General features: G+C 40.5%; 1 protein-coding gene across 1 annotated transcript in view; it reads right to left on the bottom strand.

Moving 5' to 3' along the window:
• Window positions 1-7,419, bottom strand: part of LOC149276992 (neuron navigator 1-like) — a 61,915-nt gene extending 54,496 nt beyond the window's left edge. Inside the window, exon 1 of the mRNA XM_089503177.1 lies at window positions 6,909-7,419. Coding sequence (XP_089359303.1) covers window positions 6,909-7,419 — 511 coding nt within the window. The remainder of the gene's footprint in view (window positions 1-6,908) is intronic.
• Window positions 7,420-16,194: the final 8,775 nt, after the last annotated feature.

Raw genomic sequence — 16,194 nt, 5'->3', positions numbered from 1 at the left:
TTCATGTGGACAAGAAGATTTCATGTGTCTAATAGATTTCATGTGGACAAGAAGAGAAACCCCCTTTAAAAAGATCAAACTTTCTTTGCTTTCTTAAAATGTTGGAACATTGGAAGTTTGCAGGCACGGGGTCCCCGAGCTGGTGGGCCTACCAAATCTGAAATCACTGTCTGTCAGGTTTAATTCTCGGCTTGGACTGGAGTCAGTTTTAAAACATTTCCAGAAGTATTTGGTGTGTTTTGTTATTAATACGGTGACACTTAAGAATGAGATGAACTAGCTAAGAGCTGTAGTGTTGCTTTTTGATATGTGCACCACAATCTCTGTTGTTTCACTGCATATATATATATATATATATATATATATATATATATATATATATAGGCTCATATAAATAAAAACATACTATTCAAATGTTCTAAATATTTTTTAATATAGCTGTTCTATAATAACATGTACAGTATGAATTCAAAAACAAATGTGACATTATTACACTGTATACAAACCACTAAACCATTCACAAGAAAAGCAATATATAATAAGCTAACTCATCACTATGGCTGCATTCTGCGAGGGTGCATGCAGGTATATAATGAAATACACCACACAGCCTTTACATGGTGGTTTGGCTTTTGTTGCCATAGAGACGAGAGGCTGGCTGGGCTGACTCTGTTGCCATAGTAATTTCATTTAAGTCATAGTCATCAGAAAGATAAGCAAGTCAAATCACTGCTAAGGTGCCAAGCTCTGTACCACTGCACTAGTCCTAGAGGTACTGGTCATTGTATCACCAGTAAAAAAAAAAGAGCTATATTGTATAGTAATTTGCTCTTATGCTAGACATACTTGAAGTGCAAATGAGTACGGCATTCTATGCTTAATGCGGTGATGCGCATGAGACAAAGTGATGATTCATTTTCACTCCCGATACAGAGCAGATCTCATAAAGTATGATACAGCAGTGTGACAGAGGCACGGCGGAGTATGTAAAATGCTGTTTGTGTAGAACAGCAGGCTCTATGTGTGTCTCACATCCTGTCTGCATAACAAGCAGCCCAGCTGCACAGTCCTCCCTCCCCTTCTGCTTCTCCCCTATCACTCTCCTTATGTCAGAATATTCTCTTTCTCTGTTGTGCATTAACCCTCTGTGTCTCTCAATCTTCAATCTTCCTGCAGCCAAGGTCTACTTATAAACTATGTTTTCATCCTGGAACCTTGAAATAGATTTTTTTTAATTGATGGTTTCTATAACACACTTGACAGATTGATGGGGCTCCAACTTGTCCATCAAAGGAGCCTTGAATTATGCTTCACATTTTCTTAATGGCAATATAAATACACGGATCATTATTGGTCAATACCTCCAAACATTTAATGGATGGACTCGGTTTTATCTTCACATTTCAATGTGCCTATGCATGATTTAAGGCATCCATCCATATGTACAGCTACTCTTTGCTCCTGTGTCCTTCAGAAACAGGAGCCCAGAAAGTTAACATGTTAGCCTTTGTTCTCCAATCAGGATGATTCACTGATCCAAGAAATGTTGGTGTACATGGGCAAGTAGAAGAAAATGTAACTGCCCTGACACATTGTCCTTGGCCACTGATATCTGTACACATGTGTACACTCCACAAGGGAAAATATACTATCGGTTCATAAGTAGAGAGTAGTAAACTTATCTAATAATTGTGGTTGTACATACATGCAGACTGAACACATGTAGGTGACAGTCGAGCCAGGACTGTTGGCAATAGAACACTTTGGTGCCCAACCACATGCTGCAAGAGTCTACCTGAGTGATGTAAAACTGTAAAGAGTGACATCGTGTATCCTTAGTACAGCCGCACACACGTGATTAATCTGCTGGCCTTAAAGGGACATTTTTTAACCCCAGTCTGTTCTTGGTGATTGTACACAACATACCACAATTTAGGCATTTGGGTTTAAATTTCATAGTTCTGCTAAAGAAACATAATAGGTAGAAAAACCAGTTCCACAAGTATGCCAATGATTTTGCACCACAGCAGACCCACAACATTAAAGAAACGCTATTTAAATGATCATTTATAGTCATTATTAACTGATGAACACACATGAGAGCCACTATGTAGCGGGCATTCTGAGCTCAGTTGACCTGTATCCGGTACTCTGAGGGTTAAATGAAGTCTCACCTCATGAGCTCAGCTTGGGGAAAGGCCAGCTTCCTGAGTTTCTCACTAAAAATAGCCACGGTTCAAAATTGCACATTGTATTTGTGTGGCCCATCCTTCCAAAGGTGTTATTCCCGACCAGCAAAGACATCCTCAATTAATTTTTTTAGGGGTTCTCCTGTGGTGGGCTAGAAGAAAACTGTGGTCCTCTTGTATGGATCTCTACGAATGAACCCCATTATTGACTACATTGGCATCTCAACACAGTATTTGGGACACCTATGTTGTTGCATGTGGCAAGAGGCTGTGGGAGGCAGGAACAGTGCCTCTAGATTTTAAGCTTGTCTAAGCAGGTCCTTCTTTATCCCTTGTTTCTGTAAGTCAAATTGTTCTCTTATACACTACTTGTTATGCCCTGTTGTACACCGCTGCGGAATATGATGGCTCTATATATAACAATAAATAATCGTGCGAGAAGTGGAAGGAGCGAGAGACATAGCCACTCCACCCACCTTACCCAAATAGCCACATCACAGCACTCAGTTCCAAAGCATTACAATGAGGCCTCCACAGGAGATTTTGCCCCAACTGGCCCATGGTCCCCACTGCATGAAAAAGCTACCGGATACAGCAGTACAGCGGCCAAAAACTGTCCAATGAAAATCGTGACACTAGGAGGTATGCAATATCAAATCACAGTGCTGTATTGTGTGTCGGCATAAAGGAGAAGCATGCTCCATAATGGGAAACACCATGAAGAAAGCCTACTACCCCTCCCAGGGTCTAGTCAGACTCAGCTTAATAAGAAGATGAGTTTTGTTTCAGGCTTGGGCCCTGTTTGCCTTGCAGAAAAGTTAGTCATTACCTTGTGAATGTTTGGGGGCATGGTCAGTTATTAGGTCATGTCAGGCAAATGTAGCCCTGAGTGAACTGACCACATGGTCTTATGAAGACATAATGATTTTGGACAATTAAAAGAAGAATTCCCCTGTGATTTAAGAAGTTAACATGTACACATCAGAAAAAAAGGAGAGAGAAGACTAGAAAATGTGCATGAATTGGAGAACAGAAAGTTCACACGTCAATGTTCTAGATAATGTGTTGGTGACCTTAATTGTCCGTGCAATGGGGGTAGTAAAAGCTTGAAGAAAAGGTATGGTGTTTCAACTGTATGGGCAATTGATCCTTATCTGCCATCTGTGTTTCTGGGAGACTTTACAGTTTCTTACACAGGCTCAACAGGGTAAGAGGGAAATTGGAGAGCTCCCTTGGGAGTGAGAGTTTTCCAACTCATCTTAGTACATCTTTCACACCATGTGTGAAAGTAAACTGACTACAACTGTGTTTGTCAGCAGTGAGGCAACTCTGAAGCAGGCCGGTGCTGGACATATGTAGGAAAGTATAATCTTTATGAGTGTGGATCAGAGATAGGGCAAGTAGCGGGGTAAAGGTGATAGGAAAACCCCTCCACTTAAAATGAAGGGGGTCACAGAGGCAACCACCAGATAAGCCCAGAGACTCGCCTCTATATTCACTTTATATATGGAACCCTTGGAGCAAATGCACGCAGGACTGAGATGCAAAAGCCAGATCACATTCATGGACAGCTGTTTCATCCTTAACGGGGCTCATCAGCATGAGGTTGTGATACTGGCTTATTGCTTCAGCTCTGTTTAAAGGCTGTTCAGTACAGTGAACATTTGCTCCGAGGGGTCAATGTATATAGTGGTTATAGAGGTAAAAAGGTGATTATTCTTAACCTAATTTGCTCACGCCAACCCATAATCTCATGCAGTGGAGAACACCAAGTCTCTGGGCTTAGTACTATATGGTACTATACAGAATCTTTACAGACTATTGCCTTTATACTGATATGCTTATATAAATGGCATTCACTATGCCTGGCAAGGAGAGTACTATGACAAATTTGGCACCTTTTCAGTGTGAATAGGGCCTAATTTACATGTAATTGGCCTCTAGGCACAATGTCTTTGCAAATCCCATTCATTGTGCATTTACAGACACATGTTGACATTGCTCATTTTATTTATGTGGATTTGCCTTAATTTCATAAATAATGGGATTAGTTCACAGAAGAAGCATTATGCATGTAAGTTTTTGGGTTATTTGGCCATGCCTTTGAATTGGCAGTTTGTTGGGTCACAGGCACCCAAACCATCTCACTCTGTTATCATCGTTGCTGTGTCTTTGAGCTTGAAGGTCATTCAGGATCTCTTTTACACCATGCTTGTTATATCAACACACTTCATGCACACATGAGTATACAGATCCTTGATCCACGGGACCAAACAATTTACAGGCTGCCAACAAATAGCCCTCAACCAATGATCTGCTCTATGTGCACTGTAAACACAATTAAAATATTAACAGCACCTGGCATCCGCTATTCTACCCGGCCCAAATTGTAAAAGGATAACAGATATTTGAAGGACACTATAGCGCAGAACACACACACAAAGGCAGCAAACATTGTGCTAGCTACATTGTAGCAGTCACTTACAGTATATAATATTTATGTATACAAAGCCATTGTATTTTGCCATGATTGTGAGTGCCTGTTCTTTGGAGAAGGTTATTATTAGCACAGTCATGCGGGGGAGCCGATCAGACACTGAGTGATATGTTTTTGCTGGGGGGTGAACGCAATGACTCTGTGACCCAAATTGAGGATTCCTTAACAAGTTCTACCCCCACCAATGTTAAAGCTATGTATCTGTAATCTGTATGTCAAGCCTAGAGAATGTAATGAATAGCCCTTCTGTATGAAATACTTGTAGGATGGAGGCTATGTTCTGTCAAATGACATACAGACCCTGGGACCATCCTGTAAACAACTGTGCTCTGTGCAACATCACTTGACATCCATACATTGATAATGGACACCCTCTACCATATTTCAGTGGCCTGACAAGCATCATTCCGTACGGTTCAACAATGTCTAGTATCCACATACTAAGCGTATGAACAGCAGAGTATGTCTAGGAGACACGCAAAATGATTACAAATGATACTGCACAGTACTATGTTGATAATATGTGTACAGAAAACGATCACGTTACACCGAATATAAGATGTGTCACTATAAACAGAGGTGATGAACATGTTGCATTATTAAAGAATGGCAAATACCAATAGAGTGCATACACTCTGCTATATTAAAAAAAGATTGATGCATGTCTACAGACATGGAAGCTGTGATATGCCTTGCTGTATGCTGACTGTTATATATAAATATATATATATACTTATATATATATATATATATATATATCTTATTTTACCTGCTTCACACAATGTATAGTATTTTTTGTGCCTGCAGCAATGCAGTGTGCGCGTGTGAACAAAGAGATTTTACAGTCATAAGCAGCGAAGTACCACTCCCACACATACAGCATTAGCTCTGCACCTCCATCATGCAGTGTGTGCTGTTATTCATGCACCTATGCCACTTCTCAGTGTGCCACACTGTTTTATCTGCTCTTCCTTTGCCCCAGCCAGTCCAGCTCTGCCATCAGTGTTTTACCATTAACCCCATTGAGGGATTGTTCCGTATTTTATTTTCTAAGTAGCCCACTGTGCAAGGGGGTTAAAACTTGTTAACTTGAATGGGTCAAAGTAGAGTCCATGCTCTACGAAAAGTTATTATCCTATCTATATCCCTGTGAACCAGACCTTTGTTGTTTTTAATTAGCACGATATGGTAACTTCAGTGGTGCCCCAAGAAACACCTTAACCTAGATTAACATACAGCTATATCCTCAGTTCACACCATTTCTTACCAGACAAGTTCTACATGGGCAAAACTGTATTATTGCACCACTCAACATCATCTTATCACTTACACTAAACAATTTCAGGTCCTTCACAAATGTATTTCACATCATCTGATAGAAAGAGTTAATTGTCACTTGTATTTCAGCACAAAATATCTCTAAATGCCACAATAGGACTCAATGCCACCCTTTTAGCATGAATAGCCCCAAGCTCTAGGTCACCATGTGGCCTTTTCTAATTATGCAACATTTGAGTAATTAATATCACACAGTGATTAATATGCATACCACTAATGTTCATTCTCTATGTCTGCCTTGTCCATAATTTCTAGAGGTAATACTAGTTATGAATTAAATACTTTAGGGCCTATTCAGTCATAATGTGGATGCTTCAGGCATACTAGTAGGAACAAAAGCTTTTAGTCTGTTGGCCTAAAGTTGCAAAAGTAACATTCTTATCATCCCGTCTCTTTTTTTCTCTGCCATTCATACCATTTCTATATATGTGCAGTCTTGCAAAAACACAATATAATAATTACAGTTAGCAAGTGACAGGTTCTCACCAAATGCAAGTAGTCAAGGACCCATAGAACACATGATTCCATAGAGGATCTCCTAGCCGTTTAATTTAATATAGTAGTCAGTATCATTTGTGTGGCTTCTCTCATCTACCTCCATTCTTCCAATCTCACTTATACCAGAGACAGCTTTAATGCATCTATTCCACTGATTTACCTAATGCCTAAAACACCATTTCACTACACACATTTCACATTTAATTCACCTCTTATAATCAGACTTTTATCATCACTGAGATTTCCTGCATGTTTAAGCGATGCAATTATTTTCGGTACTGTTTTTAATGTAGGCCACCTAATGTCCCATGCAGTGTGTCATGCAGAAAACTTTCCCTTCCTCCCCCCTATCCCAAGTTCCCAGCCCATGAGGTCTGCCATCTCACCCAACATCTGGCTGAAGAGCAGTTGCTCCAAATCGCCCAGTACAGTCACCACTAATTCTGGGTCCACCTTCAGAAATGTCTTCTTGTCATCAGCAGACTCTTTACTGGAATCATCCACTCCAGGGCCGCTGGGCGCAGTCTCTTGTGCTTTGCTGAGAGGCTTGACCTCTGCATATGGGCCCCGGGGTATACGGCTAGGTGTTTTGGGCTGGAGTAATGAGTGTTCTGAACGAGACAGAGCCCGCGACATGGCAGGTGAAGCAGGCGCTGCATTGTGGCTCCTAGGGGGAGTCACAGTAGATAAGTCATCACACCAGTCAGGGCCACAAAGGCGTAACTTCTTCTCAGCATCAGTCAAAACAGAAAGATTGGTTAGGGACCGTTGGCGTCGCAAAGGAGCTCCAGGCAGGCGTGATTCGTGTACGGCAGTAGTAGGGCCACGGAAGACACGGAGCTCCGCAGAGCGGCCTGGACCAGCCCCTGAGGGGGGCTTCACCTTTCTCTGCATCATCACACCTCCCCTCCCTGAAGAAAGGAGGTATAGGGTAGGAGGGAAGATTATAAATAAAACATATGTACTAGAGAGAAGGGGAATAGCAGGAAAAGATTCAGGAAATGAATTATGGAAGGATAAAAAATAGGGGAATCAATTAAGATGAGGAATCAGCATGAGAGAAAGAGGAGTGAAGAACAGACAATTCTAAAAACAAGAAAAGGAGGAAGAATAATGGAGGACAGAATAAATACAAATGGTAAGAGGCTAGAGGGTAAGCAGAAGAATACCAGTAGGTGAAACGAAGAGGAAAGCAGAGGCGTGTGCAGTGAAAGAAAAGAGAATAATGGAAATGACAGAGAAAAAAATCACAGGAGCATCAATAGTATGGAGAGAAAGCCTGACGGGAGCAAAACGGGCTAAACGAGGCAGAGGACGCCGAGAGAACGAAAGCAACGAAAGATATTCTTCGGAACGGAAAATATATACAGTCCCAAACGAGATGACTCCCGGCGGATCTGTGCCGACCCTCACTGGAGGGCATATGCGTCCCCTTTTTGGTCCTAGCGGTGCATGAGCACAAGGCACTCCCTCAGCTTTCTGCTTCCTCTACCTCCCGGAGGATGCTGAGAGAGCGAGAGAGGGAGGGAGGAGGAGGGAAGGGAAGGAGGGGACACGAAGAGACAGCCACAGTAGAGGAGGGGGAACGAGGAAAGGAGGAGAGACAGACCGAAAAAGAGAAGGACGCGTGACGGTGCGAGAGAAAATGCTATGAAAAAGGAGACGGAGCTCCAGAGAGAGACTGAACATGGAGGAGGGGGAGCTACAGAATAAAAGCCAGATAAAGGGAGGGAGAAATATGGGAAGAGGAGGACTAAGTATCTGATGGCATTCATTTAGGAACACGTTTACACGCAATGCCCCTGTTCATCTACAACATGTATGTGTAATATATATATATATATATCGGTATATATATAGTATGTTTACACACATGTTCTGATGGATGCTATATGTGCCCAGCCTTATTTGCTTTCCCTTTGAAACACGATTAGCTGCGATTATGAGCTGCACACTTATCTTCTATACATGTTATTAATTGCAATGTATTGTGTATTATCCGTTAATACAAATCTACACTTATGGCAATTATAAAGAAACAATACAATGTTGTTATCAACAGGTGTTTGGGCTAATAAAAACAGCTGCTAAAGGATGTTTGGGGTTAATCTGGAATATCAATTAAATGTCAGTTAAATGCTCCTGCCAACTTCATAACCAAAAGTACATTTAAGATACATATAAGGAATTAGATGCTATTTAAAAAGTCTGTTCCCAACCACAGTGTCTTTTCCAAAAAGGTATCTTTCGTTTTATAAATTTTATTGGATTCCCATAAAGCTGTTTTTGAGACATTTTGATTCCTAGTGAGGTCCTACGGTCAGCACAGTTATACACCATCTGCTTTCACTTTAAATTCTATGGTTACATTCTGTTCCCTGTGGTGAATGTGCCACTGATTTTGTCATTATTTTTTTTACCATATAGTATAATATTTCCTATAGTTATATATTTTAATTCATCCAGCGGGTACCACGTGGCTAAACGTAGATTTTCCTAGATGGTTTAATTCCAGACTTTGTTATAAGTATTATGTGTGTTTGTTGGCAGCTTAATAAATATTTAGAGTGGATCAGTCACTTTCCCAAAGTTTGCATTTTACTGTTGTTTAGGCTAAAGTAGCGTATTTATCTGTATTAAAAATGCACCGTTTCATATCATGGGACCAACATCTTAACTTGGAATGTACATTATTTTATTTATTTTCAAAATGATTGTTTTCATTTTTTATACAGTTCTAGTTATTAGACAATACAATATTTTAAGATAATTCTAGTTGTTCTTAGGCCAGTGAAACGGACAAACACCCTGATTGATCATACTGCCTGTGGTAATTAATACATAAACACAGAGAGTCTCGGTCTTAATCGCCCAGTCTGACACTCGGACTTACGAAAGTCTGTAGAGGAACTTGAGTCATTTGCATTAAACTTCCTTTGTAAGAAATATGCTTTGGAAAAGGGAGGAATAATTAGAACAAAGCCTAATATGCTAGTTTTATGATACATCTCAGTTTTCTAGTGGTAAAATAGTCGCTCAGTTTTAAACCATACATTATAACCTTAGTTTTAAACTATACATCTCCAAAACAGTTATACTGATCACTAAATAAGAAGCACAAGCAATCAGTATGCTTTATAAATTAATTCAGTTGAATTTAAAGCGATAGTTTTCAAGATAATGGGGAATTAATTTTTTAAGTTTGTGTATGGAAATAATAATAATATGTTTAGTGTATGAATGCATAGTGTGTACAAACATGATGGCGATATGGAGTGGCAACTATCTCTGTTTGTTGTCTTGTGACACCTTCATTTTAGACAACGATAAGTCAGAGATCAACATGTGGTGGGGGATGGGGGCACAAACATGTGACCGCTAATACTAACCATTAAGGGCTGCAGGAAAAACAGAGGTCGCCCTGAATTCGCGTGCTTATTGCGAGAGGTTTTGCCGTAAAGGAAGAATAAACGGTATCAGATCATATTAATAATAATCAGATACCTCTGACAAATGCCCAGATGCTTAGTGAAGTGTAGCGTTATCCAGATTGTAACATGGAGCACTGCACTGTATACAACTCAACTTGAGAGCAGGAAACTGCTCCATACAGTGTCCCACCACTGACCTAACCCCTGGTCTTCAGTGAGATAATGAAAGAAATACCTATGTAACATCATATATATAAATGTGTGTGTATATATATATTTAGATAATCTCTCACGTCAGTATATATATCATAATTGTAGCATGTAAAACTGGATAGTTTTTTTTCTACTCCCTTCCACCCATTCTGTTTTTCTCTTTCTCCCCCTCTCTTTACAAAACTCTCTAAGAATCACTCCTTCCATAGTGCTACCATATTTTTGCCTTCTTTTCACCCTCCCGCAATCTCTCTCTCTGTTACACTGCAGAGCTGCAGCCCTCGTTTCTATGGAAACAAGCATCTACTGCTAGACTCACTCCTGTGGACCAGAGATGCTGAGCCAGCTCCAGGTCAGGTGAGTGTTCTGACGACACATGGCCTGACAGGCATAGAACTACAACTCCCATAATACACTGCAGCTTGTTCAATGGTCTCCTGGAAAATCTGTATACTAAAACCTTATTTTTCACAAAAGCTATTTATTAATTCTGGGCTTTTTGTGTTTCGTTTGAGCGAGCCTGTGAATATCCACCATTTTACACAAACCTGTGACTTTTGAGGACAAGCATCAAGAATGTATTCAGTTAATGCCATAGAATTGTATTAAGTATTCTTTAACACGTGCTTTGAGATTTATCCTCACTGCAAAGTATCCATCCATGCAAAGAGCTCAGGCCAGGTCGCCAATGTAAAAAAAAATGAAATATATTGTAGAAACTTCATATGCTTGCCAGGATTGTGTTGCAAATTACCCGTAATCTAAATCTTGTTTTGATTAATTTGTTAATCTACAAAAAAAAGCAACTGGTCCTTAAACTAGAAGAACTGCACACATTCAGACATAATGGCAACATGAACCATTGTACCAAGCAGAACTATGTTAAAGGACACCAATGTCTGTAGGGGGTTCTTGTTAATGTGAGCAAAGGGTTAAATAGGAAATGTCTGTGTGGGCCCTGGCAGGAACAGCTAGGAAAGGCAGACTACATTACAGAATAACACAGAATGCAGGATACAAGAGCAGATGTATGTAGAAGAACGTGAATCGGAACAGGAATATGAGGTGAAAGGATGTGTAGCCTGTCTGTAACTTTAGAAGCAGAGAGACAGAAAATGTAATTAAACCGAGAAGCTATCAGTCTTACGACAGGATACTCCGCGGCCAAAAGCAAAGCTGGGGTTAGGATGGGGTGATGTGATTAGTACACAATGGGGCATTTGTGTAAAGGGGAGGTAAGAACAGAATTTTGTTTGTTTGTAGACAAGGAGCTGGAATACTCCATGGAATGGTGGACCTTTCAAAGCTATTGATTTGTATACCATAAACGTGTACTATTACTTAGCAATAATATTTAAACATGCTGTTCCGATTCAACGAAAACATTGAATATGCATGTAAAATGGATTTAAACCTGTCATTTTAGGATTTCATCAAAAGTTGTTAAGGAACCTTAACCAGACTAATTATCCCAGCATTCTGCTGCTTCACTGCATTGGCTCCCCATACCCTCCAAAGTAAAATTCAAACTCCTGTGCCCCAACATTTTTTTGCTCGTCTCTCAAATACTCTTCTAAGTGCCCTCTTTGCTCTGCCCTTGACGTGTCTCTCTTCAACCGTTAATAAATTCTTAACATTCATGTATACAGGATTTTACTTGCCTGTTCCCTGGAATTCGCTCCCCTGTTCTGTCAGACACTTTCCTGCTTATTCTCCCCTACTGCAATGCCCTACTAAGCTTCCCGGGGGTTCTACAAATTAAATGTAATGTAAACAGTCATGTCAAGCTGTGTCCATGCATCCCAGCGGTGGTACCTGCTCACTTAGGAATCTGGCTGCTTAGCCTTAAAAATTATTTTCTTTTGTTGTATTTTTAACCAGCACTAAAGACACGATAATTTGTTGGCTCCAGTTCCTTTCAATGAATTTGTTGTAACTTTTAATGTAGAAAATGTTAAAGGACTTACTAGTTCATACCAGGATCCCTACTTAGAAGATAGGTCACTAGAATCTGCAGTTCTTATCAGGATGGGTTAATTTGACGCAGCTTTTTTAAGTTTTTAAAACTTTTTAATAACTTTTTAATAACTTAATTGTCACCAGTTGGGTAGAGATTTAAATACCTTTCTCTTGTTTCCCATACTTCATGCAGAGTTTCATTAAACACATAAAAAAGCAAGTATACCTCTATAGAACAGTGCTCCATTTTACTTTATTTTTGTAGTTTCTTAATGTATCTCTAGATTGTAAGTTATCGTTAGCACTATATAAACAAAATATAATACAAATTAAATTAAAATTTACCTACCGTCTTTTAAGGAAATATGCCATATAATGGTATGTAGAATTGCTGTGAAATTTGTGAATGCTTTCTATAAGTTCTATGAAGTTTCCAGCAATCGCTCGGTGCCCCTCACTCTCCGTGACAGACACCTCCCGCTCCCAGCGCAGGACTCAACAAGGTAAGTAAGGATAATGAGAAGTAGGGAGAGGGGGTAGATAGTGAGAAGGGGCAGATTTTTTTCCTCTCTTTTTTGGGGGGATGGGGGGCGCCAGAGGAGTAGTCCGCACAGGGCGCCAGAACACTTAAGGCCGGCTCAGTTGTATGTGTGGTTAATTAGTATATGTCGTAATACTGTGTTTTCTTCTGCATAGAAAAATAAATATCACAAGACCAAAAGATGCAGCTTGCATTGGTGCTTACTAGAAAAAAAGGTCTATGGTACGTTCAGGGTATATATGCCTATTAAGAGCTGGAATCGCAACAGAATGTAGTATGTTCAGAGGGTGAGTGTTCATGTAGAATGCTGCACACACGTGGCAGCCACACACGCTTAGACGCTGAGCCAGCAGTGAGACCTCTGCAAAACCTCCCACTACATCACAGAAATCTGCAGTGCCGGGAACAGCATAGCATTCAATAGCCCTTTTTCCGGTAACCCTATCACCGCCATATCTGCAGAGGCATATCACAACTGTCTACTCCCACCCACTCATTTTACCCTTTACTTAGTGGACTACGTTCTGTTCATAATGTAGTCTTACTGTTTTCGTATCCCACATTCTTCCAGACAAATGTCTCGTTAATATTTCATCATTGAATTTCCTTGAACACATTAATCTAGCCACTACTGAACATAAGCATACCCAAACTGCGCAGCTATAATGGCATGGCTCGTGTTTACAAAGATATACACGTAAGGGAAAAGAGCTACTAAATTGTTATGAGATGTTATGGCATAGCTTTCAGCGAATCTACACATTTAATAGCACTGGGTTTCCTGCAAACCTGCGATGTGTTACATTAGAGAGGCAACCACTTTTTGTCAATGTTGTGTCCACAAGACAAGTGACTCTGCTCACCGACAACTATCCGTGGCAAACCAAGGCTCTGCGGTGTGTCACGTTAAGGAAGGATTCTGACTTTGAGACCTTTAATCATAATCTTTCAGATGGTGGCCTCCTATTTGGCTCCTCAACCAAACATATATACCAAATGTCTGAATGCAAAGTTCCTCTCATACTGAGCAGGATTAATATTGTGACAGCATAGCAAATATACATTTATATACGGTATATCCATGCTATAGATTTGTCACCTTAGTCCTTGACTTTATACTATAATGTTACTTCTCCATCCACAGCAAAAGTCCATGGCTGAGAAGGTTTAATCTATCTTTAGTATGACTTATTTAGTAAAGTACAACTTGAATTGTTTGGTCACTATGGCAAAAGTCAGCAATAAAATGAATTTAGAAATGCAGCTGCAGCACAAGAAATCTAGAGTGCACCTGAAAATGGGATATTTTTGTTTCCCGACACTTGTCTTTGCCTGCTCTGTACATCAATATTAATGAGAATGGCCTGAGAAGCCATTAGCTGGAACCATTCTGCTGCTCTCCCCTACTTGTGCATTAGAGGTGATTTACATTTTACGTGTGCTGAACACACAGCATCCCTGTATATAGCAATATTATATACAGTTTTATTCTTAGTAATGCATGGAACCCACCACGGGAATTAAAGGGACAGTTTAATGTTTTAGACAGTCTCACCAAAGAAGTAGTTCAATAAACATTTTTTGAAAAAGTTTAAAAAGATATGGTTATGGAGAAGCTGTAGTACCTGAAATTCGGCAGAAGGCTTCCTTTGTGGTATGGTGTTTTGCGTCACTGATTGTCTGCGTGAAGCAGCCAACTAGAACACTATGTTGAGACAGCGCTGATGTTGGCTGGTGGTAACATGTTGTCTACATGGCATATACTGTAGATGGGGGTGTGTGGAAAGAGGCAAATGCATATGGCGCATTCGCAATGGGCAGTACCTGGAAATATAGAGACCATTCAAGCATCATATGCATTAAAGTTCATATGATGGCAGGAGTGTCCGTTTAAGGATACTTCTACTCATGCATGAGTCAGGATGAATGAAAAGGATGAATGAAAGGAAGGATGGGTAGAAAGAAGGAAATAGAGCTGCACAAAACTGCATAGGGGCACAGTCATGCTGGAACAGGAATGGACTTTCCCCGAACTGGTGCCACAAAGTTGGGAGCTGTCGGGACAGAAATTTACCTAGAAACCATCGGGTCAAAGCCTCCCTCGTCGGGCACGTGCAAATAGACAAAATGCTTAAATCGACCGCGTCAAGGAAATTTATAAAATACTGAAAGGTGGGCTGGGACTATTTAAACAACTGGCGTCTTTCTCAAGGTGCTTAGTTGTTTGAGTTTCTGGCTGCAACTTGACCTCTGTTTCCTTCTTTACCTGAATTTGATCTTATTATCCTCTCCTGCAGTAGCGTTATGGACTTCTACAAAATCTTCCATCCTGAGTTCCAGGTTGTCCATTCTATCTCTCAGGCTGTCAATGACACGTTTTGGGGAAGATGTGATGCCTTGGATGTCCTGTTTAAGCTGTTCTCGCATTTCCTGCAGAAGAGATTTCATGGTTTGCGAAGTAAGAATTTGTGATTCTTGGGATTCGTGTGCAGTCCTCATGGAAGAGGTAGATGTGAGGCCCAGTGAAGTGTCAGAGTCCTCCTCCATTTCCCTTGCTAGGCCTGGGTCCCGCAGAAGCGCTTTTTTCCTCGATTTTGGCTCAAAACAGTCAGGCATATTGGCTGATTTCTTCGGCCGATGCCCTTACATAGAGTCTAGTTACTTCAGTTCTCAGTTTGACCTTCGTTATTTGGTGCCATTAACATGTTGCACATGGATTTCCATTTTCCTGCCACCTGCTAAAACAGCCCCAGCCCAATATCCATCCTCCACCATGGCACCATGCATTCCAGTAGGAAGTGTTCTACTGGCATCCACCAAACCCAGATTCTTCCATCCAACTTCCAGATAATTGTGATTGAAGTGTGATTCATCACTCCATAGAACATGTTTCCACTGCTCCAGAGTCCAGTAGGAACTCTGGAGCAGTAGTCCTGTATACTACTCCAGCTGTCGCTTGGCATTGCATTGTGAAACCCATTTCATGAAGGCCCCATACTTGTGCTGATGTTGCTTCCAGAAGCAGTTTGAAACTCTGTAGTGAGTAATGCTACACAGGACAGACAATTTTTACGCACTGTGTGCTTCAACACTCAGCAGCTCCACACTGACTATGTGTGTGGTATACTGTTTTGTGGTTAAGCTGTTGTTACTCATAGACCATTCCAGTTTGCATTAATATCACTTAAAGTGGCCCAAGGTAGACCTATTAGAGAAAAAATTTCATAATGATATGAAGGTGGCAACCTATGACAGTCATGCTTAAAGTCACTGCCCTCAGCACAACCCATGCTACTGACAATGTAACCATGTATAGGATGCTTTGGAGTGGGAGTTCCATCCCTTTAGTCGTGACATTTATTATGTGAAAGAAAGCTATGGTAAATTTAGTATTTATCAGAATCCGCAGGTGGAATTTAGTATTGGAAAAACTATAACCTGGCAAACCACATCTGTAAGGGGGCCTAGATGAATTTAAGGAGGGAAAGCTAGTGTGCAGGTAAAATGGATTGCAGGACTGTGTAATAG

Source organism: Sceloporus occidentalis, unplaced genomic scaffold, assembly GCF_023333645.1.
Source record: "Sceloporus occidentalis isolate IW3139 unplaced genomic scaffold, rSceOcc1.0.p SCAF_222, whole genome shotgun sequence".
Lineage (NCBI taxonomy): Eukaryota > Metazoa > Chordata > Lepidosauria > Squamata > Phrynosomatidae > Sceloporus > Sceloporus occidentalis.
Note: the sequence above shows the minus strand (reverse complement) of the source record. Positions and strands in the feature narration are given on the sequence as shown.